Genomic DNA, 17,934 nt, shown 5'->3' on the forward strand with positions numbered 1-17,934 from the left:
AAGAGGATGAGCTAAAGAAAGCTGTGTGAAGATGATGAAGCTTATGATGGTGGCTGATGACAGGAAAGTTGAAGAATTGGGCAGGTGTTCGAAATACTGACAGCAGTGGAAATGAACGTGCTGCAGGGGTTGACGTGAAGGAACTAATGAGAGGAAGCGGTCTTACGAATACTGAAAAGGATATAGAAGAAGTTGTTGAAGATAAGATAAGGAAATGAAGCTGTCTCATGAACGAAGGATCAGACTAATACAGAAGTCAGGCCGAAAATGAAACTTGACAATTGCCCGCATCAGCATATCAATTCTTCTACGTTCTGCTGTACAACAAGTCCAAGTCAAGGTCAGCTGCTGTAGTGCAAAGGAGAGCTCGAACTTTCTAGAGTATTGATGATAAGAGGACAGCAATATCAAAAGCAGAAGAGGAAGAAGAACAGGCGGAATGCTCGTGTTGTACTGAATCAAAAACAAACACGGTCGTCTTCACAACACAGCCGAGGCGATTATCATGTTGGTGAACGAGGAGAGGGTGCCAGGATGCTGCAAGACCAACTGCCAAACGATCCATTGAGATGGGCTGCTGCAGAGATCACCCACCTGAGCTGCTGCAACGGCTGTCACCTGGTCCGCCGAAAGGTCGCTACCTGGGCTGCCACGGAGGTCACCTGTGCTGCCACGGAGGATGCATTGCCCTCGCGGGCTGCCTCGGAGGTCACTCACCTGAGCGGCCGCGGAAGTCGCCTACCTGAGCTGCCACGGAGGAAGCATTGGTCCCGCGTGCTGCCTCGGGGGGTCACTCACCTGATCGGCCGTGGAAGTCGCCTACCTGAGCTGCCACGGAGGAAGCATTGGTCTCGCGTGCCGCCTCGGGGGGTCACTCACCTGATCTGCCGCGGAAGTCACTCACCTGATCTACCACGGAGTTGTCACCGGGTCTGCCACGAAGGTCATCTACCCGGGCTGCCATGGAGGCCACCCACTTGAGCTGCCGCGGAAGTCGCATACCTGAGCTGCCACGGAGGTCACCTGTGCTGCCACGGGGGATGCATTGCCATCGCGTGCTGCCTCGGGGGTCACTCACCTGAGCTGCCGCGGAAGTCGCCTACCTGAGCTACCACGGAGGCTGTCACCGGGTCTGCCACGAAGGTCACCTACCTGGGCTGCCATGGAGGTCGCCCAGCTGAGCTGCCGCGGAGCCTGCCACCCGGGCGGCCACGGAGGTCGCGGCAGGGCCTGCCATGGAGGTCGCCTACCAGGACTGCCACGGAGGTCATCCACCTGGGCTGCCACGTAGGCTGCCCACACGGGCCGCCGTGCAAGCTGCCCACCCGGGCTGCCATGGAGCCCGCCGTCCGGGCTGCTGTGGAATCTTCCCACCCAGGCTGCCATGGCAGGCTGCCACCCGGGCTGCCGTGAAGGCTGCCACCCGAACTGCTGTGGAGGCCGCCCACCTGGGCTGCTATAGAGGTTTTCACCCTCCTGAGAAGCCGCTTACCGGACGGCGACCGACGACATCGGGCTAACCAAAGTGGTTGGTGCCCGTGACCTGGATCTGGTGAACGACAAACTGAGGTGGGGACGAGGAACAACAGGTGCGTGTGTGTACTGTACTAGGTATACGATGTCATTTTGTAGGCGTTGCGGAACTTAACATGATTGTGTAGATTTAGATGAGTAAGGGAGGTGACTTTTTTGTAGGAGTTGCGAGGACGCAACTAGGGTTGTTTGGACTGAAGATGTAGCACGCTACATCTTGACCATCTAACGTAGTATCTTTTCGGCACGGTCGGCCCGGTGACGCGCAGCTGAGCAGAGCGCTGCCGCACGCTTCCCTCCCTTGTCATTATTCCCTCCCTCCTCCCACCCGTCCCCAGGTCCACCCTCCCCAATCATTTCTCACTGTCCGCACAGAATGGGCCGCCATTAAACTCCAATTAAGACAAGCACCTCTGAAGGCAGGCACATCAGGATGAGTCATTGGCAGACATTACAAAGCAGCTGAAGCTACAGCAGACGTCAGCGCACTGTGAGGCAACGCGCAGGCTTAAGGCACGTAGCACATTGGGTCTCACGTAGCCATGGTAGCACAACAGTGCGTCTCACTGCAACGGAATCTGCTAAACTTAGCAAACAGTTGTCCGGAACAAACGTAGTTCAGGACGTCTCCACTGCGGACAGAAAGCGCTGTTGTCCGAAACAAACGTAGTTCAGGACGTCCCCACCGCGGACAGAAGGCGCTGTTCTACCGACCCTCCCAACCAAGATGACGTCAGTGGGCGGAGCAAGATTGACGTCACAAGGGGCGTTGCCGGCAGACGAAACGGAAGGAAACAAAAGTTTGAATAAAATGAAATTGAAGAATCAAAATTAAAACTCGAAAACCACCAACCTTTCGGGGATTGGTTTATGCCAGCGACTACTAAGATGATAAAGCACTCAACAGGAAGACGATTCGACGGCCAAAAATTGCAGACACAGAGGAGCAAGGTGACTAAACAGGACAGAGGGCGCCATCTTACGGGCCCACCCACAAGAGGAAGGCAGAGGAAGATGACGGCGCAAGGGCGTGGCAGTCACCCCCTCCCCCCCAAGCTATAAAAGGGTGCACCACCCAACCAGAAGGGAGACACAGTCGGGCAGCCGGCAGACACAGTCGAGCAGCCGAGAGTCACAGTCTGCAGCCGGAGCCGGAGACGCCATCTGGGAGCCGCCGTCAGTCCGGGGTCACCCTCGAGAAGTCTCTTCAGTTCGAGCGCAGAGGAACTCCAGAATGTGAGTGCTGCTGAAAAGTCTGCTCAATCCCAATCCTTGCCCCCCCCCCTTGCCCAGCCTGCCGTGCCGTGACGACTGCCAAACATTTTCGGTTGCGAAAAAATGCACTCTCAATTAGAATTGGAAAACTTAAATTACTTTGAACTTATTGGTCCAGACACCCTAGTTGCATATTAGGATCTGAATTGTGAGGTCATGTCAGAGCCGCCAGTAAATAGGTACGTTATTGTCAGTTGGAGTTCACGATTAGGCCGGGAGCGAGATGCTAAAATTTGAATAAGCAGCTCATTGTCACGAACGTTGAGATTGATGACATGATGCATGTCAGCATTGGATAATGAATATGTCTTTGTGTTTGGCCAAGCTGGTTCGTTGATTTATTATCGGCGGTAGTCAGGTGCGATTAAGATTTGAGATTGGAATTCGTTTGTGAAATTAAGGGTGTAGATTCATGCTGTACTCACTAAAAGTTGCATTGCGAAATCATTGGTAATATTGCTATAGGAATTAATTGCGAAGTCGAAGTCAATTATAGAACAGGTAAATACGTTTGGAAAGGGATGAAATGTTTAAGGTGGCGACTGATTCATGCAATCGATCTATGAATATGGCTATGAGTTATGATTTTTCGACAGATACGAATGCTTGAGCTTACGGCGGAATTTCTTCTGTTACTTAGGTGCAGAGTTGAGAGTAGTGGTTTGAGGTCGACGGTCTGACACTTTGCGACTTGAGATGGTCCTTGTACTTTGCGTCAGTGAAATTGCGAAATGTCGAGTAATAGGTAGATGTAGAATTGTTTGTGGTTAGAACTAATATGCGACTAATATAGGTACCGATCGCTGTGCTTCTGTAGAATAAATACTAGAAAAGACCATCTTTGTTGGGAAACGATTAAATGGGACAGGAATTTAGTTTTAACCACTTACGTTGAACGGAGCTGATGAAATGTCGAACAGGAAAATATTGCAGCGATATTTTACCAGATTCACAAATCACACTCACTAACACGTCCGGTGAATCTACCCGGCCAGAAGAGACAACACACACGAGCACTGTACCGCGAGTGTTGACGCGCCGCACCGCCCAGCCGCGCGACCTTGGCTGTCGGGGCCGGCGACGACGATCCACTGCCCGGCCAGTCAGACACGCGTCGGTCGCGACGCGGAACCGTGCGCCGCTAGATGGCACATGAGAGCAGCGTCGGGAGTGGAGCAGCGGCCACAGTAGGGGCAGTGGGTTGGCCGTAATTGGGGCGCGTGCGGTAGGCGAAGGTCAGCATATAGGAACATGGTTAGTTGTGGAAAGTTGCCACGGGATAAGAACGTAAACAGTTAATGCATAGTTCTAAATACGACATGCTATGTAATATCTAGGACTGCAGTTCGTTTGATGTGCATTGTTTACTGCTGATAGGATGATTAAAATTTGATTTTCTATGAAGGGCTAGGGACCCCTATGACAATATTCTGGCACTCTATAAAGATAATTTGTATAGGTAACTAGTAGTCCATCAGAAGCTATCGAATGAGTTTCAAAGAGTCATATCCGTTTGAGCATTCATGATTCAGTAATTTACTATGATACGGTGGATCACAACCAGACGACAGACTGGTGCGTTTTATTTGGTTCCAGATCATCTGATCAAATCAAGAGCGGTTCAAGGTCTGCTAGGATTGTATACGAGAACTGATGATTAGGTTCACGCGTGCAGCAGCACTAAGGACTTGATATTACGATTTGGTTTGGATTTAAATAATGCGTTTTTGTTCTTCGCGTTCTCAGGGCCTCCTCTAACATACCCACTGGGTGGGCAAATGCCCACCCAGTCACCACAATTGCCCACCCAGTGGCGTCGATTTGCCCACCCAGAAGCAAATGCAAAAATTCTGGTCCGGCCGGACGTCCGGTACTACCTTTCTGGTCTTCAGCAAACTGGATGCTGTTTGAAGGTCAAAAAAAGTTTTCTGGTTGCCCGATATTCAGGGGCGTAGCCAGGATTTCCTCAAGGAGGGGGCCAAACGCACAGGGGCCCAAGATAACCCCCTCAAAATCCAAAAAGCCATCTGGTTGCATCCAATATTTTTGGAGGGGGCCCAAATAAATAGGAAAAAAATATTTATTAACAAAAATATTAGAACTTAGGGGGTAAGCAGTCCATGGGCCCTGTTAGATAGGCCCACGAATAGCTTCATAGAGTCGCCAGTCGGTTTTGAGGGCGGTCTGAGGGCCCGTAGGTCGGATGAGGGTTCTTCAGACCGTCAGAGGCCCCTACAGCGCATGAGAGCCTCGTAAGCCGTCTGAGGGTCATATAAGCCGCCTAAGGGCCACTAAGACCGACAAAAGCCCTCCTTGCACTTGCAGAGGCCCAGTCATGCCGACGGAGGGCTCTCTTAGACAAACTAAGGACCCGTTCAGGGCATTTGAGGGCTTCCTCAAACCGATAGGGCCCCCTCAAATCGACAGTGGATCCGATCCGAGCTCCCTCAAACCGATATAGGGTCAGACCAACAGTCGGAACGCATTGATTCTGTTTACACACCGTTGGACCCAAGTTGGACCCATCCCATCCAACTGGCCCCCTGGTTTCAATAGGGCCCCAAGGCTCTAAAATTGGGGCTCTCTTGGCCAAAGTATAACTACTCAGCTGTGTCAAAGGATCTGCCGCAGGGGCCTTTGCGTCGCCAAGGGCCCACTGTGTCAGCCAGGGGCCCCTATAGAATAAGGACCCCTGGCTTCCAGGGGGGCATGGTCCCTTCGGCACCCTCCTTGGCTATGCCACTGCAGGTGACAAACGTTCTTCCAGGCGACCAGGGGGCAGGGGCCAGGCGACCAGGCCCCCAGGCGACCAGGGGCCCCCAGGCGACTAGCCCTCAAGCGACCGAGGCCCCCTAGGCGACCAGGGGCCCCAGAAAACCGGGGGTCATCGGATGAGTGCAGGGGCCCATTGGGTCATCAGAAGGCCAGAGAAATGAAACTTCGATATCAATTTTCTTCCGAGTAAAAGACGTTTTATCCAGTGTTTGAAAAAAAATATCCCGGGGCCTGAGGGGCTCTCCCATGGCGCGTTTTGCGCTCAAGGGAGGGGGCCATTGCCCCCGTGGCCCCTCCCCCTTGGCTACGCCCCTGCCGATATTGTTATTCATGGACAAAGCCAGCTAAATCTCTAAATACGGCTGAGCTGAACAAATAAGCAAGAATCATTACCGGTTCGGGTAGCCTTTACTACAATGTATTATGTTAGTTAGCCCTCGCCCGATGAGGGGGGTTGATGCACCCCCCTAAGGTTTTTCACAAATAACGTAAAAACGGCGGCGCTCAAATTTCGCATACCCTCTGGGGCAACCTTTTGGCACTTGTCCTGAAAATTTCAGGTCTCTAGTCTTTTCAGGTCAGGTCACCAGGTCACAAACCCGGTACAAGGTCAGGGGAAAATTGGACTAACAGTTTAGCGGCAACCGAATGCCAGAGTTTTTCGTTGATAGCGTGAGTTCTATAGCACGTAGCGCTACCAAATTTAAGACACGACTTGGAGCATCTGTTTGTCACTTGGCCTTGGAGTTTTAGGTTCCAGTGACCCGAGGTCAGGTCACAAGGTCACAAAAACTGGTGCATTGTCAAAATAGCAAGAATACCGAATAAGAATACCACCTACCACGCAGTTTGCAGAGGGCTGTACATGTAACTCTGGAATGAATCGCTCGAGCATTGCTAACCATAAAACATACGACAAACGTTAACTTTGCAAACTATCATCTTATTTCCAATAACGGCACTGCTTATTTCGCCTCACCCCCGCCCCCCCCCCCGGTAACAGGTTATGAAATTGGTTGAACCCCAAAACAGTGGCTGGATCCACCCTTGGCCAGGGGAGTAGCGAAAATTTTGCCCACCCAGTGAAAAATCCTTAGAGGAGGCCCTGCGCGTTCTTGCGAGTTAGCGCCAATAACTACTCCACCAATATTGGCACCGGGCATTGTGAGGCACAGACGGCTTGTTTGCCCGTCTCCTATGGCGTAACGTTTACCAGCATGACCGTATGAGACACAGATGCACTTCTCATAAACACACGTCCAGACCGGAATAATAAGAGGGACACACCGTCACGTACGCAGGGCATATGCACGTTTTCCGCCAGTGGTACCGGCTACTGTTAGATTTCCCGTTTAGGTAATACTGGGTAACGAGGCAGTGAGAGGTTTCTATGGCAGAGGGAAGGGGAAGACTGGTACAGTGCAGTCGGAGAGTAAGTTGGAGCTATGCCAAAGGTAAGAAGCCGAAGGTCAGGGGTGAGTCACCCAAAGGGCGGATAAGGCAAGCTGTAGTGTCCCGAATAAGTCCTCATACTTATTTTGTAAGGGTACCTTAATCGGTACTGGACGGCCTCAGGGGAGGTAACGATGTACTCCAGGACACGTAAGGCCTTGAAAGTAAATCCCAGGGTTTAAGGAGAGTTCCTGAGGAGAGTTCCAGGATATGAACGGTGGTCCCTGGGTCGTGAACGGAGGTGTTACACGCGGACCGGAAGAGGGCATAGGTAATCTCTCCCAGATAGAGAGATAAGTCGGATGTAAATCGCGTATGTGTGTACCATAAGTCTATCGGACGTGTAGTGAATCCCATAAAATGGCAGGGTGGATATTTGTGCATTATTATTCTGGACGGCCCTGCGATAAGTATCTTTGTCGCCGGTTAGCGGAGCATGCATATGGATTTCGGAAAGAGACATTTATCTCGCCGGGGAGATCGCTATTAGTCAGGCACCTAACACCATCGGAGGGAATTCGAGGGGCGCTAAATAAATTTGGGTGAATATATGACGAACGAATGCAGAGAGAGGATGAGAGTGAGAATGGTAAAGTATGAATCTTAGGATAAGGCCGATGGGAGTTTAGCGAAGCTCAGTTAGGACAGTCAAACTAATGACCCTCGAGGGCAACTAAACTATAGCAACGCTAATACGAACTAAGTGGGCAATTTTCGTAATGGGGAGGCCAGTGATATAGGAATGGGTGACTGGACAAATGATCACATTCAATTAATCAATGTAATTACCACCCATAAGTTTGGCAGTGGTCATCGGGACTTCGAATGCCCTGTCCTTCACCTGCCCATCTGTGCCGCAAACCCAGCTGATCGGATCCCTCTATCCCTAATCCGAGCAGTGAAGAAGCATCTCGTTCATCATGGTCTATACAATGAACAGAATCATCAAGCCTCTAAATTAAAAAGCATCTTCCATCAGATGTATTTGTACGCAAGGTGGATCTGTATCTACATCTCCCTCAGGTGGACGTCATCTCTCCCAGAAGGGACATCTATCTCGGGATACCTACATCTCTTCTCAGGTGGATCTCATCACCATCTGGATCTCTCTGTAGATCTCTCTCGGGATCTTTTCCAAGACTCTCAAGTTCCCGTGTATCACCAGCTCTACTATCGAGTCATTACAGCAGCAAATTGTTCTTTCTCTCTGCTACAACAGCCGAACAACAGTGGACCGCAGTATTTGATGAACCGCAAAGAAGATGCAGCTTTTTTTATTCCTTCTTTCTTCTTTTCTCTAAATCCCCTCGCTACATATACTACGCGTTTTCTATGTGCATGGAGGGTCTCCCATGTGCACGGGGGCCTCCTGCGTATGTTTCGTTTCTCCTCCGTTCAGGGGCCTTCTCTATACTCGGAAGGGCCTCCTCTATATACTACGCGCCTTGAAGCCTTCTCTGTGCATGGAGGGCCTCCCATGTGGACGTAAACCTCTTCTGTATCCGACACACTTCCGCTTTAGATAGAGGGCCTCCCATGTGCACGGGGGCCTCCTGCGTACGTTTAGTTCCTCATCCGTTCAGGGGGACTCCTCTGTACTCGTAAGGGCCTCCTCTGTATACTACGCGCCTGCTCTGTACATGGAGGGCCTCCCATGTGCAAGGGGGCCTCCTTTGTATCCGACACTCCTCCGCTTTAGATGGAGGGCCTCCCTGTGCAAGGGGGCCTCCTGCGTACCTACGTTTTGTTTCTCCTCCGTTCAGGGGGCCTCCTCTGTACTCGGAAGGGCCTCCTCTGTATACTACGCATTTTCTATGTGCATGGAGGGCCTCCCATGTGCACGGGGCCTCCTGCGTACGTTTAGTTCCTCATCCGTTCAGGGGGCCTCCTCTGTGCTCGGAAGGGCCTCCTCTGTACATACACGGATGGCCTCCCATTTGCACAGGGGCCTCCTGCGTACACATAGTTCCTCCTCCGTTTCTGGGAGGGCCTCTCTTTGCAGGGACTGGGAGGGTCTTCTGGCACAGCAGAGCCTCATCTTAACATTGTAGAGTGACACTCAGGAAACCTTCTTTTGCATAAAAGTGCCATTTTTTGCACGGAAGCCATTAGCCTCTTTCAAGCATGGCTGGTCCTAAAAAAACGGAATAGAGGGCCTGCGGCCCTCTATTCCGAGCAAAGGGCCTCCACCCAGAACAGGGTGGGCAAAAAGATAGTTTTGCCCACCCTGAGATTTTTCAGGGTGGGCAGCTGCCCACCCTGCCCCCCGGAATCCGCCGCCCCTGGGCCCGGGGCCCGTTCTCCCGGGGGCCCGGACCCATCCACGGGGGGCCCGGGCCCCATCCACCCAGGGGGCCCGGGCCCCATCCACCCAGGGGGCCCGGGCCAGTTCTCTCGTCCGGTTAGATTAGGACCTCTCTCCTCCCTCCCTCCCTCCCTCCCTCCCTCTCTCTCTCTCTCTCTCTCTCTCTCTCTCTCTCGAGCGGGCCCCTGACAGAAATTTCGGGGGGGTCAGCTGACCCTCTGACCCCCCCTGGCTGCGCCACTGCTGCGGTACTTTTAAGACAGACTGTACGGTAGCAACTGCGGGTCCGGCTGTACCTGCGTTGGTGCGCTCCGAGTCGGTCACTTCCACGTAGAAGATGTGGAGTCGATCGCCGCTGGTGCCCACGTTTGACCTGCAGCGGAGAAAGGGGAGGGGGGAACGCTTCAGCCGCTGGACGCTTACCTGGTGCCGTTCGATCTCCGTCAGTCACCTGCACGAAATACAGCGTCATCCGAGAGCCGGTCAGCCCGGAGCCCCTGCAATAGATGGCCAATTGGCGCGCCGGAACGCACACAAAAAGCCAGTCAGCGCAGTCGACTGGAAATATAGACACCATTTCCAGCAGTCCGGCTCCCAATTCACCACATCATCCAACATTTTAACACTAACAGTGGCCTGTAAAATATATTCACTTCAAGACAACGACAAAATAATTCAGCGACCAGTTTTAACAACAGAAAAATAGGTAGCCGCCTACCGGAATTTTGCGGCCAAAAAGTCGCCAGCAAGTTTCACAAACCAGGCGAAAAGAAAAATCCGCCGAATTAAAATATATCAGCTAAGAAAACAGCTGAGTTTTCACCAACGTCCAATGCGGCACAAATGGTGGGCTTTTTGCGCCATTATAGGCAAGTAGAAAACCAGCCAAAAAATAGCAGGCAGCCCATCTAACTATTTGTTATACGACAAGCTAGACTAATCGGCGTTATTTGTTACTGACTGTCATGATTTGTGTTCCTCATTGTAGTGCAATAACGGAACTTTGGATTGCCATATGAGTTTTGAACGACCTGACACCAGTAATAAAAGCCCGACATAATGCTGAGCGGCCCGAGCGTAGAGAGGGAAGGTGAGGTAAGACGTCCCACCGGGGCAAGATGGACCACCAGCCTTCCCGGCTGAGCCGCTGCTGTTATCTGCTGCTTTATGCACTCACTAACTTTGTTTTCATTTGTACCAATGCCCACCTTGAACTCATGTGGCCAGGATACACAGCCTTTGAGCTATTGAAAAAATATTGTTTTTCGTAAAAGTGATCTAATATAAGAGGGGCATTCCACGATAGATCGTACCAGGCTCGTCACCCTCATCTGTCAGATTTGAAAGAAAATCGGTACTAGGGGTAATCATAGGCCCCAAAGACGCCTGGCAAAATATTAGACTTCTCAGATCAAAACTTTTTGAGTTATATTGCATAACATTTTTTAACTTCGGTTTGTAACGGTGAGTTTGATGGCCTATAACTCAAGAACGGGTTAAACAACCAACAAACGGTAAACAGCACTAAGGTTGCGATGAATCAAAAATTAATATTACTTTTTAAAAATTCCAAAGAAAAATTTTCATTGTTGAACAACAACCTTAATCTTTTTTTCATTTGCCTCTAATGACTTTTGGGACCAAAATTTTTCACATTTTTATTTTTTCAAAATAAACTTCATGTCACTGCAAATCATATTATTCATTGCAAATCGACATGCAAAAAATTAGAAAGGTGTTCTTTCTTTAAGTTCTTCATTTTCCCGCAAACAAAATGGGTTTCGAAGGGGTTGATACGACCCCAGCACGCCGTTTCGCTTCTAATAGAGCTAGAGCCTCGCGGAAAAATGAGCGTGTGTGCCGTTACAAGTCGCAGCGATTGGTACCCGATTTTAAGGTCTCAGGTTAACCGGTAGCGTCTGAGGTCAGGTCACGTGACTGAAGTTACGGGTTCGGTTTTTAGTAAATAACTTCGCAAAAAATGGCCGCAGAGCCGCGATTTTGACATCATTGTGTTCGCCTAGCTCAGGTGCGTCGAATGATATACTTTTTGTTAGGGTAAGGTCAACTTAAGGAGTCGACCTCGGGTCAAGGTCAAGTCAGAGCCCTCAGGTCACGAAGCTGGGCAAAGGGTATCATATGGCATATCATTCGATTTGGAAGGTCTTCCCGAGTCCATTGGTGGCTTTCCCGACTCTAGCTCAATTTGATCGGGAGTTATTGAGGAAAAACTCGTACGACCCCAGTGACGTCATAAATGACTTCACGCAAGGCTAACAATGAAAAAGTGAAGCATTGGACTTTGCAAGTAGTGCATGAAATCACGATACCATGAACCTGAGATAGTTTTAGATCATTATCAGCGCCAAAATAACAGTTTTATATTTCCCCATTGACTTATAACAGTGATGTCACGTGACCGACCTGACCTCATGTGACCTTAAAAAATTCCCAGATATACTAGTTGTGAGACCACTGGAGGACACCATGTATGCATCCTGTAACTTTCATCTCGGACAGCTATGGTCATTGGCGTCCAAAACAATGTCAGAACCAAACAGCCTTTTTCATTCTCGCGCTTATAGAAAAGAGGGTTGGATGAACCCTCTTTTCATTTTTTCAGATGACTCAGACTTCAATTGAATTTTCAGTAGCCCGTGATGTCACTAGGCAGCTTTACCACGCCATTTGTAAGCTCCCCTCCCGAAATCACTATTCGAAACCGTTATCGTGACGTAAAATAAATACATTTATCGAAAGAACATCATAGTAATTCGTATTCGTTTCGGGCTACACTGAGGTAAAAAATTGTTAAAACCAAATATTTCGGCTTTATTGAGTAGCCTTGTTCACTGGTTTGAAATATGAAATACAAAAAGACGATACAAATGTGATGACATGCGAAACAGGTTCGTGCTATCAATGATCTGTGACTTCCTTTTTTTTACACTGTGCATACGCTGAAACAACCATACAGTTCAAATCATCACACATCGTTATGACAGTCGTAATAAGATATTATACATCGTCTGATTCGTATCATCGTCGAAAGTCGGAATCGTATAAGCGCCAGACGGTCTCTTATAAAAATGCATTAAAACCTGTACTTTGGCTATCATGCAAAGACAAGAAAGAGTACCTAGATACTTTTGAGATGCAAAAAAAACTATGGTTCCCCATTTTCTCTTTAAAACTAACACATGTCAACACAAAGCAACGTCCCAAATCGGGCTAATGGTAGCTTTGCCCACCCCCCTATTCATTGCTGACTTGTGTATCTTTATCTCTAGAGCTTCCCGAATCGTTCTTCTTTTCCAGTTCCGTTCAATGGCCAAGGTTGTAGCTTTTCGCGGGTCCAAATCTCTAGCACATGAGAAGGCGTGTTGTGCTGTAGCCGATGTGTCCGTGCGACCATGTCTTATATCAGCCACATGTTCTTTCAGCCTCGTAAGCTTGGGACGTCCACTTTCTCCGACATAAGACTCCCCGCAATCACATTTAATCTGATAGATGACACCCTTTTGCATTTCTGGATCCGTCTTGTCTTTTACTTGAACTAGATGATCTCGAAGCGTTCTAGATTTGTGCCCTGTTTTGATGTTGTGTTGACGTAAAAGTCTTGCTATGGGCTCGCTCAGTCCTTGCACGTAAGGTAAAGAAATGTACGTTGTTCGGCTTGTTTCTTCATGTGCATCTGTCCTATTTGCTTTCTTCTGCGCTAATCCCTTTTTAATCACATGATTTGGGTATCCGTGCTGCTCGAACACTTTCCCTAAATGCTCCTTTTCTTTCGCTTCCGCTTCTTTGGTGCTAGATATTTTCTCTGCTCTCCTGGCGAGGTTTCTGATGACTCCAACCTTCACTGCTGACGCGTGATTTGAGTTGTTTCTTATGTAAGTGTCACTTGCCGTTGGTTTCCTGTAAACAGCGGTTCGAAGACCCTGTGCATTGTCCCTGCTGACGCATACATCGAGAAACGACAGTTGGCCGTCCATTTCCTTCTCGGCGGTGAATTGAATACTTGGATATAGGCTGTTCATAAGCTGCATGAATTCATCTAAAGCTGTTTCCCCGTGAGACCAGATAACAAAGGTATCGTCTACATATCGGCGCCAGTAGGATGGTTTTAGCGGAGCTACAGCTATTAGCCTTTCCTCAAGATGCTCCATGAAAGCGTTGGCGAGTACAACTGACAGGCTAAGCCCCATCGGCGCGCCTTCTACCTGTTCAAAAAACTCTCCTTGGAAGACAAAGTATCTACACTCAAGACAGGCTAACATCAGCCTACGGATAGCATCTACAGAGAGCTCACTCCTCTCGGCCAGCGTTTCGTCATCATTGAGTTTCTGACACACTACATCCACAGCGTCCATCACAGGTACTTTAGTAAATAGAGAAACAACATCAAAGCTCACCATTACATCTGATTGCGAGATTTCCATTTCCCTCAGCTGATCTACGAAAGCACTTGAATTGGGTACCGTATACTCAGATTTGCCCACCACAGGACTGATCACCTTCATCAGGTACGATGCTGTTTCGTACGCTGGAGAGTCGATCATGCTAGTGATAGGTCTCACTGGTGTTCCTGGCTTGTGGGTCTTGGGAAGGCAGTAAAGTTTAGGAGCGGTCGTGTGAGTCGGACGTAATTTCTTCGCAAGTTCGTTCGTCATATCGCCGTTCTTCCTCAGAGAGTCGATCACGTTTCTCATCATTTTTTCTTTTCCAGGTGTAGGATCGCTTGGTACCTTCCTATAGGCAGGATCATCGAGCAGAGTTTTCACCTTGTTGGTGTAATCCTCAGTTGCCATTACTACTACCCTATTTCCTTTGTCTGAAGGGAGTACTTTGATGTCTGATCTTCTTTGTAAATGCTTCAGAGCATCTCTCTCCTGAACAGTCATATTGTCTTTTAGCTCTTTTTGCTTGGCCTTGGCTATGAGGCCACTGACCTTTGACCTGGTGGCATTTGCCGCTTCTATGTTAGTTTCTTTGGAAAGTCCTGCTTCTACTGCTGCAATGATCTCTTTAACTGGTAAAACATTAGGAGTTGGAGCAAAGCCCAGACCTTTTTCCAGAACATGAATATTTTGAATATCTATGTCTCTCAAAGGCTTACCACTTATGTTTTCAACTGGGGTTTTCGCCACATGAACCTTCTGGCCGGCTGACATACGTTCAGATTCATCGCAAAGCCTCTCAAACTTCTTAACGTGATTCTTTTTGACGTTAAAAAATGTTCGCTTGGCTGACTTGTCAGTAACCCTATGAACTGTGACCATGTCTTCTCCAGCGAGCGTTGATTCAAGCGATCTGATGAGCTTGTTTTCTCCCTCAACTTTTCCGCCTTCTTTTTCTTTAAGCTGTTGATGTGATCAGTCAAAAACTTCTTTTCTGTTTCTCTCAAGATTCGTTGTGTTCGCTCGCCTCCTGAGTACTTCGTGAGTCTCATTCCCTTAGGAATCAAGTCGTTCGTTCTGCATCTTCGAAGGAACACAATCTGATTTGTTAGGTTTGCGAGTTTACATTTGATAAACTTTAAGGTTACTGTTAATGGGACCGTATTAGAGCCGGCGATAATCACGGAACATTAGTGTCGGGGCAGACTGCGGCGGGGCAGACTGCGGCGACCCCTAGGAAGAACAACTAGGGAGAACAACATTCGACAGATTGCAGCACTAGACGAGATAATCAGGCAATACTTTAATATTAATGGGAAATAAATCATGCCAATGTTTGCCCTCACCAAGCATGTTACCACGACAATGGAAGAATGTAGTGTATGTAGTACCCCTCCCCGGGCCCGCCGCGGGCTGGCAGCGGCGGCCGGAGCCGGTCCGACCTTTGGCCGGCCGGGTCAGGTAACTGGGACGGCCGCGCCGCGGCGCCGCGCCCGGGCCGGCCGGGAGACGGAGTCGGGTGCCCGCCGGCGAGCCGTCGGCAAGGGCGCGGGGCACATTAGTCGAGTTGAATGTTCACTGTTCAGTCTTGAGTGCGAGTGATGTATGTGTGAATCGATATGTGAGCAGCAAAATCCAACAAGAAAACAAATCCGTGAAAGAAAGGCAACGCTGGCAAACATCACCACCATAGTCTTCCTACGCCGAACGAGTTCCACACCAACGTGCATCAGCGAGAGTAAAACTAGGATCCTACTGTGGTCGCGATGGCCCCTCGCCAGCAAAAAAAAAACTGCAGGTATGTTACTGGACATTCCCTGCTACCTAACTAGGTCTGTCGACGGCTTTCACCGCGTGCATGGGGAGATTACCCCCCCCCCCTCCGGCGCCGGGCGCCATTTTGTCTCGCCCGTTCCTCGCCGCGTCCCATAACACGCCGGTGGTGATTGCCACTTGCACCTTACTCACTCACGTGATCGCTAACGGCGATTCAATATAGCATACATGATAAGAGTTTGCCCCCATCGCGCCCCCTCCCCCCCTAGCCGAGGCCGGGCGCCGTGCGCCACATTACTGACCATAACGAGCCCCACACTGACTGCAACCAGGTGTCTCACAACCTGCAATGTGCCTGGGGAGCAGCTCACCCTGGTGTGATTTGCTCAGTGTATGAACCTGTGACTTTCTGTACATTTATCTTGTGCCCGGCCAACCAGGATGACCTCCTCTTCCGTACCTACAATGGTTCTTTCCACCAATGTCATTGCTTGCCTGGCCCCAGTCATTGACGTTTCTTAGCCTGCCATGCATTTTTAGCCCTATATACTCTTTGCTTGCCTGGCATCAGTATTGATGTCCATGGCCTACGCCCAATGCCCTGTCGCCCTGACGCCATCTTGGCGGGTCCGACCAGCCATAGCGTGATCGTGACGTCAGCTCTACGTGGCACTTCCAACGCTGGTAGCGCCGCGGGCGGCGGCAGCAACAATAGCTACTGATGGTCACGTGGTTGCCAGCGGCGCAGGCGCGGGCGTGTGACACTTGACCGTCCTCCGCACCGGGGGCGGCCGGGTGACTCATCAGGCGTGACGTCAGCTGCCCTTGAAAAGGCCATGACGGGCCTGTGGCCGGCGGTCGGACTGCCGTTGATCGGGGGTGTTGCCTTTCACCGGTCTGCAGCGGACCGACTGGGGGTCAGGTCACTGCTGGCAATGTGCCACACTGTGGATGCACGTATGCCTGCTGCTATGCTGCATTGCCGCCATGAGCCTGTCCACCGACCGTATACCTACACGGAACGCGCACCTACCTGACACCAGTTGGCAGCGCCAGACTGTGACGGAAAGATGCATTTCCGACCCGGCGCCAAGGCTGAGAAATAATAAGGGGTCGGCAGACACCCCCTCCGGCGGCGCCTGTTTGCAGTAGTGGCCCTGTCCCATCCCCTCACCTGTCCACTTAGACTCCCCTACAGACATCAAGGGCTGTTTGTGATAGCTGCATCTACACACATGCACGGCTGTCCGCGATAGCCCCACCTACAAACAGGCACGGCTGTCCGCGATAGCCTCACCTACAAAAAGGCACGGCTGTCCGCGATAGCCTCACATGCCGACATGACATGCACGGCTGTCCGCGATAGTCTCACCTGCAGACGTGCGTGGCTGTCCGCGATAGCCTCACCTGCAGACATGCACGGCTGTCCGCGATAGCCTCACATACCGACGATCGTCTCACCTGCAGACGTGCGCGGCTGTCCGCGATAGCCTCACCTGCAGACATGGACGGCTGTCCACAATAGCCTCACATGCCGACATACACAGCTGTCTGCGATAGTCTCACCTACAGACGTGCGTGGCTGTCCGCGATAGCCTCACCTGCAGACATGGACGGCTGTCCGCGTTGGCCCCACATTGTGACACGTCAGGCTGTCGGCGATAGCCTCACCTAAAAAAGACACGGTTGTCCGCGATAGCCTCACCTGCAGACATGGCCGGCTGTCCGCGATGGCCGCACATTGTAACACGTCAGGCTGTCCGCGATAGCCCTACCTACATACATGCAAGGCTGTCCGAGACCTCACCTCCAGACATGCACGGCTGTCCGCGATAGCGAGGATAAGAAAGGCACGGCTGTCCGCGATAGCCTCACCTGCACACATGCACAGCTATCCGCGATAGTCTCACCTGCAGACGTGCACGGCTGTCCGCGATAGCCTCACCTACAAAAGGCACGGCTGTCCGCGATAGCCTCACATTGCGACATGCACGGCTGTCCGCGATAGTCTCACCTGCAGACGTGCTCGGCTGTCCGCGATAGCCTCACCTGCAGACATGGACGGCTGTCCGCGATAACCCCACATTGTAACACGTCAGGCTGTCCGCGATAGCCTCACATGCCGACATGCACGGCTGTCCGCGATAGTCTCACCTGCAGACGTGCGTGGCTGTCCGCGATAGCCTCACCTGCAGACATGGACGGCTGTCCACGATGGCCCCACACTGTAACACGTCAGGCTGTCCGCGATAGCCTCACCTACAAAAAGGCACGGCTGTCCGCGATAGCCTCACCTACAAAAAGGCACGGCTGTCCGCGATAGCCTCACCTGCAGACATGCAAGGCTGTCCGCGATAGCCTCACCTGCAGACTTGGACGGCTGTCCTCGATGGCCCCACATTGTAACACGTCAGGCTG

The 17,934-nt window shown here is 50.8% G+C and overlaps 1 protein-coding gene across 1 annotated transcript in view; it reads right to left on the bottom strand.

The window, feature by feature from the left end:
• Positions 1–17,934, bottom strand: part of LOC122372210 (uridine diphosphate glucose pyrophosphatase NUDT14-like) — a 110,401-nt gene that overhangs the window by 15,896 nt on the left and 76,571 nt on the right. Inside the window, exon 3 of the mRNA XM_043349123.1 lies at positions 9,637–9,713. Within this exon, the coding sequence (XP_043205058.1) occupies positions 9,637–9,713 (77 nt within the window). The remainder of the gene's footprint in view (positions 1–9,636; positions 9,714–17,934) is intronic.

The sequence above is a fragment of the Amphibalanus amphitrite genome, unplaced genomic scaffold, assembly GCF_019059575.1.
Source record: "Amphibalanus amphitrite isolate SeventyFive unplaced genomic scaffold, NRLGWU_Aamphi_draft 001330F_arrow, whole genome shotgun sequence".
Classification (NCBI taxonomy): Eukaryota; Metazoa; Arthropoda; class Thecostraca; order Balanomorpha; family Balanidae; genus Amphibalanus; species Amphibalanus amphitrite.